This window comes from Chiloscyllium punctatum, chromosome 20, assembly GCF_047496795.1.
Source record: "Chiloscyllium punctatum isolate Juve2018m chromosome 20, sChiPun1.3, whole genome shotgun sequence".
In the NCBI taxonomy this organism is placed as follows: domain Eukaryota; kingdom Metazoa; phylum Chordata; class Chondrichthyes; order Orectolobiformes; family Hemiscylliidae; genus Chiloscyllium; species Chiloscyllium punctatum.
The window spans coordinates 41,681,288-41,701,111 of NC_092758.1; the positions used below are offsets into that span (position 1 = coordinate 41,681,288).

The window sequence follows — 19,824 nt, forward strand, 5'->3', positions numbered from 1 at the left end:
GGATCTGCTGTTTAGCTGCTGTTTTCCTTCAAAATGGAGGTCGTGGGTTTGGGAATTGCTGTCTAAGGATCCTTGTTGATTTCTGCAGTGCATATTGTAGACAGTGTACATTGCTGTTCCTGAGTGATAGTGGTGAAGGGAGTGTATGTTTGTAGATGTGGTATCAATGAGGTCACTGCTTTGTCCTAGATGGTGTCAAGCTTCTTGAGTGTTGATGGATTTGCACTCATCCAGGCAAATGGGGAGTTTTCCATCATTGTCCTGACCTGTAGCTTGTAGATAGTGGACAGGCTTTGAGTCCTTTTGCAGTATTCCTAGCCTCTGCTCTCGTCTTGTAGCCACTGTATTTATATGGGTTCATGTAGTTGAGTTTTTGGTCAGTAGTAACCCCAGGATGTTGTTATTGGGAGATTCAGTAATGCAATACCATTGAATGTCATGGGGAAGTGGGTAGATTTTCTATTCAACCAGGACTTTTGTGATATTTGCTTTCCAATGTGTTTTCCCATAAACAAAAAAAACTTCACCTTTCTAAACAGAAAGCAAGTTAATGCTTTTCAATGTCTATTCTGTCCACTGGTAAAACTCTATGTAAACAAATGGCCTATAATGACCTCAGGGATTCCCCCTCTCTCATTGGTTTAAAAAAGAACAAGTTAATCATTAACCCTCCGTACACAGACCAAAACCTACATGGCAGTAATCCAAACTCTAAAAGAAATGGTATTAAAATATGTAAAAATCACACACTTTACATAATAGAGTCAATGCCCTGGCTACAGTCATATCTCGCACAAGGAAGATGGTGTGGTCGTTGAGCTCAATCATCTCAACTCCACAATGTCTGTGCAGGTGTGCTTGAGTAGTGTCCTAGGCCTAACCATCATATATTTCCGTAATGACCTTCCCTGCATCAGTTTGGATATTTACTCAATTGAATAGAGATTAGCACTTTTTGTGACACCTCAGCTATTGAAGCAGTCTATGTCCAAATTTAGCAAATCTTGTACATTATTCAGGTTTGAGCTGACAAGTGACATTCATGCCACAAAAATACTAGGCAATGACCATCTCTAACAAGGAGGAACTATTATCCCTTGATGTTCATTGGCATTACCATTGCTAAATCCCAAACTTATAAACATTCTGGGGGTTAAGATTGACTAGAAACTGAATTGGTTTGGCAGCATCCAAGGAGCAGAAGAATCGACGTTTTGAGCAAAAAGCCCTTCATCAGGAATGTGCAATTCAGAGGCAGGTCAGAAGTCATCTGACGGATGAGAAATGATAAACGCAAAAATTTACATGTGGGAGTTGAGTACAGATCCCCTAACAGTAAACAAATGATAGCAGTGGGTATCAAGGAAGAAGTAATGGGAGCTTGTTAAAAGCACACAGTGACGTGAGATTTTAACCAACAAATAGACTGGAAATATTCGATGGGGAGGAAAGGTAGTCTAGATGAGGGATTCATTGAATATTTTCAGATCATGAGAAATTTAGCCAAAAGTACAAAAACAGATACAAAAAGCTTCTTTTGATTTTTGAAAAAGGAAACAGTTAATCGAAGTGTTCATCAAACAGAAAATGAGACTGGTGAATTAGTAATGGAGGATAAAGAGGTGTCAGACAAATTGAATAAAAACTTTGCATTGTCTACATTAGATAGGATACAAGCTGTATCCTGGAAAGGAGGGAGGAATTCAAGAAAATTATAATTACCAGAGAAGAAATACAGGGTAAATTGTTGGAACTGTGAGTTGACAAGTCTCCAGATCCTGATGGATTTCATTCTAAATGAGGTAGCTAGTGAGATAATTGATGGATTGGTTTTAATTTTCCAAAACACAGATTCAAGGAAAATTCCTTTAGGTTGGAGTGTAGATAATGTAATTCCTGTATTCAAAAAGGGAGGGAGACAGAAATAAGGAAATTATATAAAAACTAAACGAACTGCAGATGCTGTAAATCAAAGATAAAAACAGAAATTTCTGGAAAAGTTCAGGTCTGGCAGCATCTGTGGAGAGAAATCAGAATTAACATTTCGGGTTAACTGGTAATGCAGGGTTATGGGGATAGGGTGGGGATGAGGTCTGATGGGAGGCTCTTTGGAAGGTCAGTGCAGACCTGATGGGCTGAATGGCCTCTATACGCACCAGAGGGTTTCTCTAATTCTACGTTTGCAACATATTCAACACCATTTGTGAATGTTCAGACACTGAAATTGTCCATGGCCAAATACAATAAGATTTGAACAATATCAAGTCTTGGGCTGATAAATGGCAAATGACATTTGTGCTACACAGATGCCAGCCAACAAATATCTTCACCAAGAAAGAATCTAACAATTGTACCTTAATATTCAATCGTATCACGATCACAGATTCTATCACCAGCATACTGGGGATTAAGACTGACTAAAAACTAAACTGGATTGGACTAGCCAGACTGCAATATTGTGGCTACAACAGCAGATCAGATGCTTGAAATCCTACTGACTCCCCAGTCACCTGTAGTTCCACAATTTGTCCACCATGTCTACAAAGCACAAGTTGGGAAGTGATATAATACTGTCCACTTGCCTGGATGAGTGCAGCTTCAACACCACTCAGGAAACACATCATCCACGACAAGGCAGTCCACATGATAGCCGTTACATCCTTAAAAATTCAATCCATCTACCATTGACAAACAGTAGCCGCAGCATCTTGCTGACAAGGTGCACTGCAGAAATTTACCAAGGCTCCTTCAGCTGCACCTTCCAAATCCATGACCACGATCATTTAAAAAGGACAGGGGCAGCAGATATGTGAGAACTCCACAACTGGCAAGTTCCTCATTCCCTGCCCATTGTGGATCTGTCTAGTTTAAATGGACTGCATTCGTTGAAGAAGGCAGATCACCGACTCTTTCTTAAGTGCAATAAATACTGGCCCAACCCTGCAAAGCCCACTCCCTCAAAATAAATCTTGAAAAAACATTTACTTAATTTTGGTTTAATTTTTTCGAAATAAATATATTTAATATTAGTCTGTTTTGCTGAAGTCCTGCTTATAAAGTCTGGATTGAACTCTTATGAAGTGAAGGAAATTTCAAGGGGTTAAAAGCAATGACCAGATAGAGGGAGTTGCAATTGCTGGGAAGGCTAAAAGAAATTTAGCTACTTCTGGAAGGGCAGATACTTTCCATACTGTAGAAACACATTCAGATTTGAGGGCTAAAATAATCTAAGATGGTTAGAAAACAAAACTGCGACTGTAACTAGAATAAAATTCATTGGATTTAAATCTAAATAGATATTTGGTAGCACAGAACTTGAGTGCTCTTGAAATTATTGAAGATTAAAAACTGGTCAGGACAGTTTGCAAGAAAAACCAAAACTAAAGGGAAAACAATGTGTGTAATGAAAGAGGAAAGAGTGCTAACTGTTTGGCAAATGGAGTCTGATTTGTCAACATGTTCCCAAGAAAAATGCACCAATGAATGATGACGTACAGTTAACTTGCTAAGTATAGTTCAAATTTTAAACCAGGCAGGTTCATGCTGATCAAATACCCAGAGAATGCTGTCACCTGTTTTGTTGTTCTAAAACAGGTGTATTGCGTGCACATGTTCCTTCTGTCTGCAAAGGACAAAGCCCCATCTATTAGTACATTTTTTTTATTTCAAAAATATACTTTATTCATAAAATACTTTGATGATGTGTGCAACTGGACATGCCATACATATGTAAACATTCCATTTGTTTGCATATCGAAAACAGAGTAATCATTCCTATTTACAGGTCTGTATGATTACATTTTTTAGCCGAGGCGTCAGCAGAGCCCAAAAGACTGCGTGGGCCCCCTGTTCTTCTTTAGGCAGGCAGACGTTACACGGTGGTCTTTCCCTACCGCGCCTTGGCGGCAACTGCCCCAAGCTTCAGCGCGTCCCTCAACACGTAGTCCTGGACCTTGGAATGTGCCAGTCTGCAACACTCAGTCAGGGTCAACTCCTTCAGCTGGAAGATCAACAGGTTTCGGACCGCCCAGAGAGCGTCCTTCACCGAGTTGATGATCCTCCAGGCACAGTTGATGTTCGTCTCGGTGTGCATCCTGGGGAACAGACCGTAGAGCACGGAGACCCGCATCACGGCGCTGCTCGGGACGAACCTCGACAAACACCACTGCATTCCTCTCCAGACTTTTTCTGCATAGGCACATTCCAGAAGGAGGTGTGTGACAGTCTCGTCTCCCCCCGCAGCCGCTTTGAGGGCAGCGTGCGGTGCGGCTGAGAGTCCGGGCGTGCAAAAAGGATCTCACAGGCAGAGCCCTTCTCACCACCAGCCAAGCCATGTCTTGGTGCTTATTGGAAAGTTCTGGTGATGAGGCATTCTGCCAAATGGCTTTGACAGTCTGCTCAGGGAACCGCTCGACAGGATCCGCCCTCTCCTTTTCCTGAAGGGTCGTGAAGACACTACATTGCTGACTACTTCCTGATGGACTTGTGGTCAATGGTGTTTTTCTTCATAAACTTCTCCATGAAGGACAGGCGATACGGAACGGTCCAACTACTCGGAGCGTTCCGCGGCAGCGAGGCCAGGCCCATCCTTCACAACACCGGGGACAGGTAGAACCTCAATACGTAGTGACACTTGGTGTTTGTGTACCGGGGATCCATGCACAGCTTGATACAGCCACACACAAAGGTGGCCATCAGGGTGAGGGTGGCATTGGGTGTATTTTTTCCCCCGTTGCCCAGATCTTTGTACAGCGAGTCCCTTCAGACCTGGTCCATCATTGACTTCCATATAAACTGGAAGATGGCCCGGGTGACTGCAGCGGCACAGGTTCTGGGAATAGACCAGACCTGTGCCACGTGTAATAGCAATGACAGTGCCTCACACCTGATGACCAGGTTTTTACCCCGTGATGGAGAGCAACCGTAGCTTCCATTTGCCCAGTTTCTGCCTCACTTTGCTGATACGCTCCTCCCAAGACTTGGCACATGCCCAAGCCCCCCCGAACCAAATACCCAACACCTTCAGGTGGTCGGTCCTGACGGTGAAGGGGATCGAGGATTGGTCAGCCCAGTTCCCGAAGAGCATGGCCTCGCTCTTGCCTCGGTTTACCTTGGACCCCGAGGCCCGTTCGAACTGGTCACATATGCACGGGTCTGCACATGGACAGCGGATCCGAGCAGAAAATGGCGACGTCATCCATGTACAGGGAGGCCTTAACCTCAGGCCCCCACTGCCAGGAATAGTCACCCCTCCCAGGCTCACATCCTTCCTGATGGACTCGACAAATGGCTCTATGCAGCACACAAACAAGGCAGGAGAGAGAGGGCAGCCCTGCCTGACTCCAGATCTGACTGGGAAGCTATCTGATTCCCACCCATTGATTGAGACTGCACTGACAATGTTGGTGTAGAGCAGTCTGATCCAATTACCGATTCCCTCCCCAAAGCCCATTTTGGAGACAACATCTCTCATATACCTGTGTGTTGTCCTGTCAAAGGCTTTCTCCTGGTCCAGGCTGATCAGGCAGGTGTCCAACCCTCTGTCCTGCACGTAGGCGATCGTATCCCTGAGGAGTGCGAGACTCTCAGTGATCTTCCTGCCCGGTACAGCACAGGTTTGGTCAGGGGGAATCACCGACCCCAGAGCAGACCTGACCCGGTTGGCGATTACCTTTGACAGAATTTTGTAATCCGCATTCAACAGTGAGACTGGTCTCCAATTTTTGAGATCCTCCCTCTCCCCCTTCCGCTTGTAGATGAGGGTGATGATGCCTTTCCTCATGGATTCACTCATGGTACCTGCCCGAAGCATACTGACATACACCTCCAGCAGGTCCTGGCCAATCAAGTCCCACAGAGCGGCATAGAGCTCGACCAGTAAGCCGTTGCTTCTGGGAGTTTTATTCTTTTCGAAGGACTCAAGGGCCTTGGTTAGCTCGTCCAGAGATAGCAGCTGGTCCCACTTCTCGTGTGTACTGTCGTCTAAGACCTCCATGATAGAGGACAGGAACGACTGGGAGGCCGCGCTGTCGGTCGGCTTCACGTCATACAGACTGGCATAGAAGGATTTGCTGATCCTCATGATGTCAGCCTGAGATGATGTTACCGAGCCATCTTCTTCCTTCAGGCTGCTGAGCACGGAGCTCTCTTTGTGCACCTTCTGGAAGAAGAAACGTGAGCACGTCTCGTCCTGCTCCACCGAGCGGACCCTGGACCGGAAGATTATCTTGGAGGCCTCCGAGGCAAAGAGCGAGGCTTGCTGGCCCTTCACCTCCTTGAGGTCCTCAGTGACATCCATCCCCATCGTCTGCAGCAGGAGCAGGTTCTGCATACTTTCCTGGAGCTGGGACAGTTTTCCCCGCCTCTCTCTTGCCTCCTGAACACCTTTGAGGATGAAGAACCTCTTGATGTTCCCTTTTACTGTTTCCCACCAGTCCGCTGGGGATTCAAAGAGGGACTTCACGGTTCTCCAACCTGCGTAGTCCCTCTTGAGCTCCTCAATGTTTCCCGGGATCAACAGCTTTGTATTCAACTTCCACATTCCCTTACCAGCCCACTGCTCATCCTGTAGGTGACAGTCGGCCAGCAGGAGGCCGTGATCAGAGAAGAACATCGGCTTGATGTCGGTGGATTTGACCGAGCACATTCGGGACACAAACAGGTAATCTATCCTTGAGCGGATAGACCCGTCTGCCCGTGACCAGGTGTATCTACACTGCGCTCCGTCTGCAGGGGTGCTGAAGACGTCGTGCAGCTTGGCATCTTTTACTGTGTCCATCAGGGCTCTGGTCGTAGCATCCAGTTTACTGTCCCCCCCCGCCGGATCGTCCATCTGCATCAATGATACAGTTGAAGTCTCCGGCCAGAATGACCGGCCTGGACGTAGCCAGCAACAGTGGAAGCTGCTGCAGGACGGCCAACCGTTCACTCTTACCCACTGGGGCGTACACATTAATCAGTCTCGGGGAGCATTCCTGTACATGACGTCGGCGACGAGGAGGCGCCCGCCCACCACCTCCTTAACCTCGGAGATGGTGAAGTTGCCTCCTCTCAACAGGATACCCAGGCTGAAGGCACGGCAATCGCTGCCCCCCGACCAGACTGACGGTCCATGGGCCCACAAACTCGACCATTTCCTGTAGCTGCTGAGGTGCGGTATCCCACACTCCTGCAGAAACAGGACGTAGGCTTTAACGTTGGCCAGGAAGGCCATCGTAGAAACACATCACGTAGCCAATTTGATGCTACGCACATTGATGCTGGCAATATTTAACCCCATTTTAACAGTTTACAAGGTTAACAGTGTCCATTTGCTGCTGGTCTTGCCCCTCTGGGGTAGCTGTGTGCATCGCCGTGGTGACGGCAAACTGCTGGACCCTCCCAGGGCTGAGGTAGCTGTCCGGCTCCACGCTGAAGCCATTTTCCTGCTTTGGTGTCTTCGGGTCCGGCCCAGGGCCCGCATAGTCCAGTTCTCCATCTGACAGCAGGGCTGTCACAGGACCGTTGTTCCCAGTTTCCTGGAGCTGTGAGCCAGTGGGTACCTCTTGGTTCTCACCAGGTCGGGGGAGGCCTTGACCCATCCCCTCAGAGGGATCGTCTTTTCCTGCTTGGGCGGTGCTGCCCTCCTTTTTCCCCACGGTGCTCTGTCTCTTCCTCTGGTGACGACCCTCCTTGCGCCCGTCCTCACCGTCGGAAGAGTTGCCTGTATCCTTGTCGTGTAGGTGTCGCTTCTCCCTTCGCTGGGTGGCTTTGGGAGGTTTCCTCTTCCTGCTTTTGACAGTAATCCAATCCTCTGCCTCGTTTGATCCCTCCTCTTCCATTTCCTCTGTCTGTCTTGAAGGAGCTTGGATTGGCTGCTGCATCTCCCCACTGTCTGCCGTCTGCTCCGCTACAGCCTGCCCTTCCTTCTGGGTACCACCAGACACCGTTCCTGTGCTGTTTTGTGGTACCTTTCTGGTCTTAGGTGGCTCATGTGTGCGTAGGTGGCGTCCCCTCGTCTTGGGCAGGCCTTGTACATGTGGCCCGCCTCTCCGCACAGATTACAGTTCTTGGCCTCCTTACATTCCTCGGTCGGGTGACCTTCCTGCTTGCAGTTTCGGCAGACGGTCACCTTACAATCCACCACCATGTGGCCTGACCTCCCGCAGGTTCGGCACACTTTTGGCTGCCCTGCGTATGTCAGGTAACCTCTGCTTCCTCCGATGGCAAAGCTGGAGGGTGGGTGGAGGATGTTCCCACTTGCATCGACCCTCAGGGTTACCCTGACCTGTCGTTTGCTGGTCCAGATCCCGAAAGGATCGACCACATCGGTACTCTCTCCCTTGACCTGGACGTATCTTCTCAAGAAGGTCAGGACATCTGCTGCTGGGACGTGAGGGTTGTACATCTGGATTGTTACAACCCGACTCCTCTGTGCAGGAAGCACACACAACGGGACCGCCGACAAGATGGAGAACAGAGGTTCCCCTTCCTTCTCCTTGAAGACCTTCAGGAGCCACTCACAATTCTTCACGCTCCTGAAGGTCACGTCGAAATAGCCTACTGCAGGGAAATGCTGCAGGCAGTACACGTCCGCTTTTTTTAATTTCAAAATATACTTTATTCATAGAAATAAATCTTTGGTACTTGTACAATTTGCCATCTCGTTCATAGATATATACATTGCATGTCTTAACATTACAAAGAACAGATTGAATTAATCGAATTTATAGTTATCCTATTTACAGTTACCTTTATTAACCATCCAGTCTCTTGGTATTTAGCTGTGGCTTCAGCGGAACTCACCTAAAGAGTGGGTCCCCTGTTATATGAAAGCAAAGGAAACTTCTTTAACCCCAGTTTATGGGGTTACCATTGTCCATTTGACTGTCCTGTCTCTGGGGTAGCTGTCTACATCCCCATGGTAAGCACGAACTGCTGGACCTTCGCTGGGCTGTGGTAGCTATCCCGCTCTGGTGTCATTGAGCCAAGGCAAGGGTCCACACTGAGCAGTTCTGTGTCTGACAATGGGACTGTCAGAGGATCACAGCTCTCAGTTGCCTGTAGTTGTGGGGCAGTGGGTACCCCCTGGTTCTCACTGGGTGGAGGGTGGACTTCAGGGGGTCCGTTGTTTCCTGGTTGGGAGGAAATGCCCTCCTCTTTACCTACGGCGCTCTGTCTCTTCTTCTGGTGGTGATGACCTTCTTTGTGCCCATCTTCCCCCTCCGAAGAGCTGGCCGTCCCTCCCTCGTGCAACTGTCTTTTCCCTTTTGCCGGGAGGCTTTGGGGGCCTGGCAGGATTTTCTCTTCCTGTTTTTAAACAGGTGTCCACTCCTCTGCCTGCTCGATTACCTCCTCCTCCATTGCTTCCATCTGCCCAGCTAGAGCTAGGATCAGCTGCTGTGTCTCTCTGCTGGCTGCCGCCTCCTCCACTCCAGCCTGTTCTTCTTTCTGGGTGCCACCAGACTCCATTTCCCTGCTGTCTGGGTGGACCTTACTGGTCTTTGGGGGTCCACGGTTCACATTGCCACCTCCAGCCATCTGTGCGTAAGTGGGGCCCCCCCGTCTTGGGCAGGCCTTGTACCTGTGGCCCGCCTCTCCGCACAGGTTGCAGCTCTTTTCTTCCTGACATTCCTTAGTCAAGTGATCCTCCTGTTTGCAGTTCCTGCAGATGGTCACCTTGCAATCCGCCGCCACGTGTCCCGACTTCCCGTAGGTTCGGCACACTTTCGGCTACCCTGCATATGTCAGGTAGCCTCTGCTCCCTCCAATTGCGAAGCTCGAGGGTGGGTGGAGGATGTTCCCACTGTCATCAGCCCTCAGAGTTACCCTGACCTGCCGCTTACTGGTCCAGATCCCAAAGGGGTCGATCACATCAGTGGCTTCTCCCTCAACTTGGACATACCTTCCCAGGAAGGTCAGGACATCAGCCGCTGGAACATAGGAGTTGTATATATGGATTGTAACAAAAGGCACCACACTTTTTTTTATTTCAAAAATATACTTTATTCATAAAATGATTTGATAGTCTGTACATTTGGTCATGCCATACATATGTCAACATTTACATACACAGATCAGAATTTATCATTGTTATATACAGGTCTGTGCATTTCTCAATCTTATGCACATATATTTGGCTGAGGCATCAGCAGAGCCTAAAAAACCTCTGCATTGGCCCCCTGTTCTTCTTTAGGCAGGCAGATGTTACACGGTGGTCTTTCCCCACCGCGCCTTGCCGGCAGCTGCCCCAAGCTTCAGCGCGTCCCTAAACATGTAGCCTTGGACCTTGGAATGCGCCAGTCTGCAACACTCAGTTGGGGTCAACTCCTTCAGCTGGAAGATCAACAGGTTTCGGACCGCCCAGAGAGCGTCCTTCACCGAGTTGATGATCCTCTAGGCGCAGTTAATGTTCATCTCGGTGTGAAAAGGCACCACATTTTTTTTTATATTTCAAAAATTTACTTTATTCATAAAAAGATTTGATGGTCTGTACATTTGATCATGCCATACATATGTCCACATTTACAAACACAGATTCGAATTTATCAATGTCATTTACAATCCTGTGCATTTTTCAATCTTGTACATATATTTGGCTGAGGCATCAGCAGAGCCCAAAAAAACATCCGCATGGGCCCCCTGTTCTTCTTTAGGCAGGCCAATCTTACACGGTGGTCTTTCCCCACCGCGCCTTGGCACAGCTGCCCCAAGCTTCAGCGCGTCCCTCAACACGTAGTCTTGGACCTTGGAATGTGCCAGTCTGCAACACTCGGTCGGGGTCAACTCCTTCAGTTGGAAGATCAACAGGTTTCGGACCGCCCAGAGAGCGTCCTTCACCGAGTTGATGATCCTCCAGGCGCAGTTAATGTTCATCTCGGTGTGAGTCCCGGGGAACAGGCTGTAGAGCACGGAGTCCCGCGTCACGGCGCTGCTCGGGACGAACCTCGACAAGCACCACTGCATTCCTCTCCAGACTTCCTCTGCATAGGCACATTCCAGAAGGAGGAGCGTGACAGTCTCGTCCCCCCCGCAGCCACTTCGAGGGCAGCGTGCGGTGCGGCAGAGAGTCCGGGCGTGCATAAAGGATCTCACAGGCAGAGCCCTTCTCACCACCAGCCAAGCCACGTCTTGGTGCTTGTTGGAAAGTTCTGGCGATGAGGCATTCTGCCAAATGGCTTTGACAGTCTGCTCAGGGAACCGCTTGACAGGATCCGCCCTCTCCTTTTCCAGAAGGGTCTCAAGGACGCTACGTGCTGACCACTTCCAGATGGACTTGTGGTCAAAGGTGTTTTTCCTCATAAATTTCTCCACGAAGGACAGGTGATACGGAACGGTCCAACTACTCGGAGCGTTCCGCGGCAGCGAGGCCAGGCCCATCCTTCGCAACACCGGGGACAGGTAGAACCTCAGTACGTAGTGACACTTGGTGTTTGCGTACCGGGGATCCACGCACAGCTTGATGCAGCCACACACAAAGGTGGCCATCAGGGTGAGGGTGGCATTGGGCGTGTTTTTTCCCCCATTGCACCGGTCTTTGTACATAGAGTCTCTTCGGACCCGGTCCATCTTTGATCTCCAAATGAATTGGAAGATGGCCCGGGTGACTGCGGCAGCACAGGTCCTGGGGATAGGCCAGACCTGTGCCACATATAGCAATACTGAGAGTACCTCACACCTGATGACCAGGTTTTTTCCCGCGATGGAGAGCGACCGTTGCCCCCATCTGCCTAGTTTCTGTCTCATCTTCCTGATCCGCTCCTCCCAGGTCTTGGTGCACGCCCCAGCCCCCCCGAACCAAATACCCAGCACCTTCAGGTGGTCAGTCCTGACGGTGAAGGGGATAGAGGATTGGTCGGCCCAGTTCCCGAAGAGCATGGCCTCGCTCATGCCTCGGTTTACCTTGGCCCCCGAGGTCCGTTCGAACTGGTCACAGATGCACACGAGTCTGTGCACGGACAGCGGATCCGAGCAGAAAACAGCGACGTCATCCATGTATAGGGAGGCCTTAACCTGCAGGCCCCCGCTGCCAGGAATAGTCACCCCTCTCAGGCTCGCATCCTTCCTGATGGATTCGGCAAATGGCTCTATGCAACACACAAACAAGGCAGGAGAGAGAGGGCAGCCCTGCCTGACTCCAGATCTTACAGGGAAGCTATCTGATTCCCACCCATTGATTGAGACTGCACTGACAACGTTGGTGTAGAGCAGTCTGATCCAATTTCCGATTCCCTCCCCAAAGCCCATTTTGGAGAGGACATCCCTCATATATGTATGCGATATCCTGTCAAAGGCTTTCTCCTGGTCCAGGCTGATGAGGCAGGTGTCCACCCCCCTGTCCTGCACGTAGGCGATCGTATCCCTGAGGAGTGCGAGACTCTCAGAGATCTTCCTGCCCGGTACAGCACAGGTTTGGTCCGGGTGGATCACCAATCCCAGAGCAGACCTGACCCGGTTGGCGATGACCTTTGACAAGATTTTGTAGTCTGCATTTAACAGTGATTCCAAAGTTCATACAATGTACCCCCATTACAAACCCAATTGGGGATCTTAAATTGGTTATCAGCATAATTCTTTGCACGCTCATTATATTGCAGTTGCCTGTTTGCATGATTTAGGATTGTCAGTTAGGCTCACTCTATGGTGCACTTGTGTATCCTGGAAACGACATACATTAACATACAGGACCCTATTCTTTGCTGATTCAAAGAACACATATACACACTGAGCTTGTTTCAATGTAAATAAGTGTCAGCCTCTGTTTTTCAGGGCAATGCCTTGGTCAATCAGATTCAACCTGTTTAAAATCTAAACAAAGATTTGCATTCAGTCATCATATCTAGTCCATCCTTCACAGTAATGCCTCTACCAATCAGAGTTCACTTGCTGACCATTCAGTTTTCTCCCCTTTCAGTATAAACATGATTTTTCTTTGCTTTCGTGTTTCTTGTGAATTGTTTTGATAAGTATCAGATGAAAAGATTTGGCAATGCACACTTAAAACAGTTAAAGAAAGAATTGTGTGATTCACAAATTTAGACAAAGTAATATTTGATACGTACTCTGCAACCTTCTGGAAATATCCTGCAGGTGGAATTATTTGACCAGCCACACTAGGTAAAGATTCAGCAAAAAATGCAGCAATCTGGGGACATAGGAAGATTGAAAAAAAAATTGAAATTCGTAGTGAATATTAAGATACTGGAACTAAAGTCCACAACTTTCTAATTTCCCCAGTGTCTGGTGTGGACTGAGCTAATCGGACAGTAAAGGTGCCAAGTTCTCAGTCTAATATTTGCTGAGTTAGCTAGTGTATATTGGGCATTCCCCTGATCTCACTGCCAAGTTACTGGAGAAAGAATGGTGAGAGCTTCCAAGGTGGAACCCTTTACACTGACCTCTGCTGGAATCCTCGTCTAGATACTGCCTTACAGGGCACAAACATCCTCAGCTGTGTTACCACAAGATAGAACAGCTTCTGAATTCTCACTAATATAAAAGAAAATAATACTAGAGATGTTGGACCACAGGAGTAAAAACAAAAGGAGGTACTTGAGATCATCGGGCAGGGTCTGTGGGAGGCCAGCAGAGTTCGAAGTATCAGATCTATCAAGTTATCACAATAGAGATATTTAAGAGATTTCTTCAATTACAAAGACAGGGAAAAGGGAGAACGTGGCCTGGAAAGAAGAAATGCGAAGGTCTGTGACAAGGTGGACTGTTAAGGAAGATTAAATTATATTAGAGCTGATGGTCCAGGTTGTTAATGAGACAAAGAAAGAAATAAAAGATGGGTTGATATTCCAGTCATAGAATGCGTGCATCACTGGTTACAAAAGCATTTTCTGCCTATCCTTAATCACCCAGACAGACTTTTAAGAGGCAACCACATTGTTGCACAACTGAACTGAAATATGTTGCCCAGCTATAGCTGCCCTGGAGAAAGTGGTGACCTTCCTTCTTGAACTGCTGCAGTCCCTGCACTATAGGTGGGCCCACAATGCTGTCAGTTCCAAAAGTTTGACCCAGCAACAGTGAAGGAATGGCAATGTATTTCCAAGTCAGGATGATGAATGACTTGGAGTTGAACTTGCAGGCAGTGGTGTTCCCATGTATTTGCTGTCCTTGTCCTTCTAGATGGAAGTAGTCATGCAGCTTTGCCTACAGAGACTTGGTGAAACTCTGCAGTGCATCTTGTAAATAGTACATCCTGATTTTACTAAGCATTGGAGGCATGGAATTTTTTGGGGCTGATGAAACTGAGCTATTTATTACTACCAGTCATGCTTCACTCGATACAAAGATAAACTCCCCACGATGGACAGCTATTGCAGATTGTATTAGGAAACTGTGATATTTCTTTGCAAACAAAACATGACTTTGTTCATGCTTATTGGACGGCATTTTAAGGTTTTTGTCCCGTAACTCTACTTATTTGATAGACATGCTGCCAATCGAGTGGGCTGCTTTGCTTTGGATGGTGTGAGCTTCCAGTGTGGTTGGAGCTGCATTCATCCAGGTAAGTGGATAGTATCCCATCGTATCCTGACACGTGCCTTGTAGATTCTGGATAGGTTTTGGGTACTCACGATGTCATTGCAGGATTCCTAGCCTCTGAACTGTTCTGTTGCTACATATTTATATGATGAATCCAGTTCAGTTTCTGGTCAGTGGTAAGTTCCAGGTTGTTGACAGTGGAAGATTCAGTGATGGTAATGCCACTGATTTTCAAAGCAGATGGTTAGATTCTCCCTTGTTGGAGATGGTCATTTCCTGGCATTTGTGTGGCCTGAACGTTACTTGACACTTGTCAGGCCAAGCCTTGATATTGTCCAGCTTGCTCTGCATTTAGTATCTGATTAAAGAATTCTGGGTAATCCAAGATGGAGGACAGGAAACATTTCTGGCTGTAACGGGCTGCTCGTTTTTTGAGGTTTGTTAGGTGTTGGAAGGGATTTCCTCGAATTCCAAGAGCAGCAATTGCTGTTCCCTTGTTTTGAAACTTTGGAGACAAAAAAAGTCAAAACAACAGCACTTTTAAAAGGGAGAGGGACAGACAAAGGCAGCACATGGTAAGGTCAATGCAGGAGACAGAAAGAAACCCACACTACGAACTGACACAGCAGTGAACCTGCGCAGTTACTGCCTTTGCTTTTTGAATTCATGTATTGATGGACATCGGAGTGCATTTAGGAAAATTAACAAACAGTGAAATTCACAACTGATCTTGGAGAAACCTGTTTAGGAGAGGTCATGGCACAGAAACAGATAAGTGAATATTTTTAACTGTAGCCTGACAGTAAGTCTGCAGTAGTGAGTAGAGGTGTTTCTTATTTGATTATATATTTTATTGAGATATGTCTCTTGATTAAATTTAAAAATATAAACCATAAATATTAGGTTAGCCTGGAGGAGTGTTTTGTGGAGGAATAAGACAGTGTTATTTTCTGGGTCTGTAGATGGGAAGAAGCAATCTTTAGTAGAGTGATATGCTCTTCTTATTGGATGTGGAAGTTTAGGGAGAGTTTACGTGTTACTGAGGATTATATCTGCAATAAATGCTGCTGGTTGCGAATCCTCTCAGATCGAATGGATCAGTTAGAGAGACAGTTAGAGATAATGAGTAATTTATAAGAGCACGGGGATGTGATGGATGGCAGTTATAGGAAGGGAAAAAGTTGTAGATACAGTCATATAGATGGGTTAACTCCAGGAAAGGTAAGAGAGGTAGGCAGGTAGTGCAGGAGTCTTCTGTGGCTATCCCCATTTCAAACAGGTATGCTGTTTTGGAAAATGTAGGGGTGATGGATTCTCAGGAGAGTGTAGTAAGAACTGCCAAGTTTCTGGTATCGAGACTGCCTCTAATGCAATGAGGGGTATGTCACCATTCTGATTTTTAGCTGCTGGCAATAGAAACGTCTGTCTGTGCCTCGGACTAGAGAGTCTCGTAACACAGTTGATCTCAGGCTCCAAGAGATCAATTGTGTTACGAGACTCTCTAGTCTGAGGCACAGACAGACGTTTCTGTTGCCAGCAGCTAAAAATCAAATAGTGTGTTGCCTCTCTGGTGCCAGGTTCAAGGATGTCTCAGAGAGGTGGCACAATGTTCTCAAGGGGCAGAGGGACCAGCAGGAGGTCATTGTACATATTGGAATCAATGACATAGGAAGGGAAAACAATGAGATTCTGAAGGGAGAATATAAAGAGTTAGATAGGAATTTAAAAAGGAGATCCACGAGAGTAGTAAAATCTGGATTACTCCCAGTGCTGTGAGCTAGTCAGGGTGGGAATAGGAGGATAGAGCAGACTAATGCATGGCTGAGGAGCTGGTGTACTGGAGAAGGATTCACATTTTTGGGTCATTGGAATCTCTTCTGGGGTAGATGGGATCTGTGCAAGAAGGATGTATTGCACCTGAATCGGAGGGGGACTAATATACAGGCAGGGAGGTTTGCTGGAGCTGCTCAGGAGGATTTAAACTATTAAGGTAGAGGGTGGGACCCAGGGAGAGAGTGAGGAAAGAGATCAATCTGAGACTGGTACAATTGAGAAAAGACATGAGTCAAACAGTCAGGGCAGGCAGAGACAAAGCAGAGAACAAAGTAGGACTGATAAATTAAACTGCATTTATTTCAATGCAAGAGGCCTAACAGGGAAAGCAGATGAACTCAGGGCATGGTTAGGAACATGGGACTGAGATATCCTAGCAATTACAGAAACGTAGCTCAGGGATGGGCAGGACTGGCAGCATAATGTTCAGGGACACAAATGCTATGGGAAGGACAGAAAGGGAGGCAAGAGAGGAGGGGGAATGGCTTTTTTGATAAGGATAGCGTTACAGCTGTGCTGAGGGAGGATATTTCCCGAAATACATCCAGGGAAGCTATTTGGGTGGAACTGAGAAATAAGAAAGGGATGATCACCTTATTGGGATTATATTATAGACCCCTAATATTCAGTGGATAATTGAGAAACAAACTTGTAAGCAGATCTCAGTTCTCTGTAAGGATAACAGGGTGGTTATGGTCAGGGATTTTAACTTTCCAAACATAGACTGGGACTGCCATAGTGTTAAGGGTTTACATGGAGAGGACTTTAAGTGTGCACAAGGACATTTTCTGATTTACTATGTGGATGTACCTACTAGAGAAGGTGCAAAACGTGACCTACTCTTGGGAAATAAGGCAGGGCAGGTAACTGAGGTGTCAGTGGGAGAGCATTTTGGGGCAGGCGACCATAATTCTATTAGTTTTAAAATAGTGATGGAAAAGGATAGACCAGATCTAAAAGTTGAAGTTCTAAATTGGAGGAAGGCTAATTTTGATGGTATTAGGCAAGAACATTCAAAAGCTGATTGGGGGGCAGATGTTCACAGGTAAAGAGACGGCTGGAAAATGGGAAACCTTCAGAAATGAGATAACGAGAGTCCAGAGACAGTATATTCCTGTTCGGATGAAAGGAATGGCTGGTACGTATAGGGAATGCTGGATGAATAAAGAAATTGCGGGTTTGGTTAAGGAAAAGGAGGAAGCATATGTTTAGTAGAGTATAAAGGCACTAGAAGTCTACTTAAGAGGGAAATCAGGGTGGAAAGAAGGGACATGAGACAGCTTTGGCAAATAGAGTTAAGAAGAATCCAAAGGGTTTTTACAAACACATTAAGGACAAAAGGGTAACTAGGGAGAGGATACGACCTCTCAAAGATCAGCAAGGCTGCCTTTGTGTGGAACCGCAGGAGTTGGGGAAGATACTACATGAGTATTTTGCATCAGTGATTACTGTGGAAGAGGACATGGAAGATAGAGAATGTAGGGAAATAGATGGTGAAATCTTGAAAAATGTCCCAATTACAGAGGAGGAAGTGCTGGATGTCTTGAATCAGATAAAAGTGGATAAATCCCCAGAACTAGATCAGATGTACCCTAGAAGTCTGTGGGAAGATAGGGGAGTGATTGCTGGGCTAATTGTTGAGATATTTGTATCATCGATAGTCACAGGTGAGATGCTGGAAGACTGGAGGTTGTCTAATGTGGTGCTACTGTTTAAGAAGGGTGGTAAGGACAAGCCAGGGAACTATAGACCAGTGAGCCTGATGTCAGTGGTGGGCAAGTTGTTGGAGGGAATCCTGAGGGACAGGATGTACATGTATTTGGAAAGGCAAGGATTGATTAGGGGTAGTCAACATGGCTTTGTGCGTGGGAAATCATGTCTCATAAACTTGATTGAGTTTTTTGAAGAAGTAACAAAGAGGATTGATGAGGGCAGAGCGGTGGATATGATCTATATGAACTTCAGTAAGGTGTTCGAAAAGGTTAGTAAGGTTAGATCTCATGGAATACAGAACTGGCTTAAAGGTAGAAGACAGAGGTTGGTGGTGGAGGGTTGTTTTTCAGACTGGAGGCCTGTGACCAGTGGAGTGCCACAAGGATCAGTGCTGAGTCCACTACTTTTCATCATTTATATAAATGATTTGGATGTAAGCATAAGAGGTATAGTTAGTAAGTTTGCAGATGACACCAAATTGGAGGTATAGTGGACAGTTAAGAAGGTTACCTCAGATTACAATAGGACCTTGATCAGATGGGCCAATCAGCTGAGAAGTGGCAATCGAATTTAATTTAGATAAATGCGAGGTGCTGCATTTTGGGAAAGTAAATCTTAGCAGGACTTATTCACTTAATGGTAAGGTCAGGGAGTGTTGCTGAACAAAGAGACCTGGGAGTGCAGGTTCATAGCACCTTGAAAGTGGAGTCGCAGGTAGATAGGATAGTGAAGAAGGTGTTTGGTATGCTTTCCTTTATTGGTCAGAGTTTTGAGTACAGGAGTTGGGAGGTCATGTTGCGGCTGTACAGTACATTGCTTAGACCACTTTTGGAATATTGTGTGCAATTCTGGTCTCCTTGCTGTTAGAAGAATGTTGTGAAACCTGAAAGGATTCAGAAAAGATTTACAAGGATGTTGCCAGGGTTGGAGGATTTGAGCTATAGGGAGAGGTTGAATAGGCTGGTGTCATTTTCCCTGGAGTGTTGGAGGCTGAGGGGTGACCTTATAGAGGTTTATAAAATCATGACGGGCATGGATCGGGTAAATAGACAAAGTCTCTTCCCTGGTGTGGGGGAGTCCAGAACTAGAGGGGAAAGATATAAAAGAGACCTCAGGGGTAACGTTTTTATGCAGAGGGTGGTATATGTATGGAATTAGCTGCCAGAAGAAGTGTTGGGGGCTAGTATGATTGCAACGTTTAAAAGGTATCTGGATAGTTATATGAATAGGAAGGGGTTGGAGAGATATGGGCTGGGTGCTGGCAGGTAGGACTAGATTAGGTTGGGATATCTGATCGGCATGGACGAGTTGGACTGAAGGGTCTCTTTCCGTGCTATACATCTCTCTGACTCTATGACTTACAAATGCTAATGCACATTGTGCAATCATCAGCAAAAAACCCCACTGCTGACCTTACGATGTAGGGAAGATCTTTGGTAAAGCAGCTGAAAATGCTTGGGCCTAGGACGCTTTACTGATCCTTAGATTTGAAGGAAGTGGGAGGAGTTAAAAGATACATCTTCTCTGTACAGACATATTTGGCCCTTCCCTTCTCCCGCCTCTGTACTGGGGTAAAAAACCATTACATCTCTAACATGTTTGAATGCTGAAACAAGGTGATGGACCTTAACCACCTTAACTCACTCAAAATCTTTTCACTTTCACAGAAGTAAAATTGGGTCCATTATCTTCACAGGTTATATTTTTATTGCAAATACCTACTGTTTGGTTACTCAAATATAGTCACTATGAAAACAAAATGTAACCATTTGCTTAACTGTTAAGTTCCTAGACTAAAGTGAC

At 46.5% G+C, this 19,824-nt stretch overlaps 1 protein-coding gene across 1 annotated transcript in view; it reads right to left on the minus strand.

Moving 5' to 3' along the window:
- The window catches only part of LOC140492078 (5-phosphohydroxy-L-lysine phospho-lyase-like), a 49,530-nt gene that overhangs the window by 7,223 nt on the left and 22,483 nt on the right, over positions 1-19,824 (minus strand). Inside the window, exon 7 of the mRNA XM_072590761.1 lies at positions 13,041-13,123. Within this exon, the coding sequence (XP_072446862.1) occupies positions 13,041-13,123 (83 nt within the window). The remainder of the gene's footprint in view (positions 1-13,040; positions 13,124-19,824) is intronic.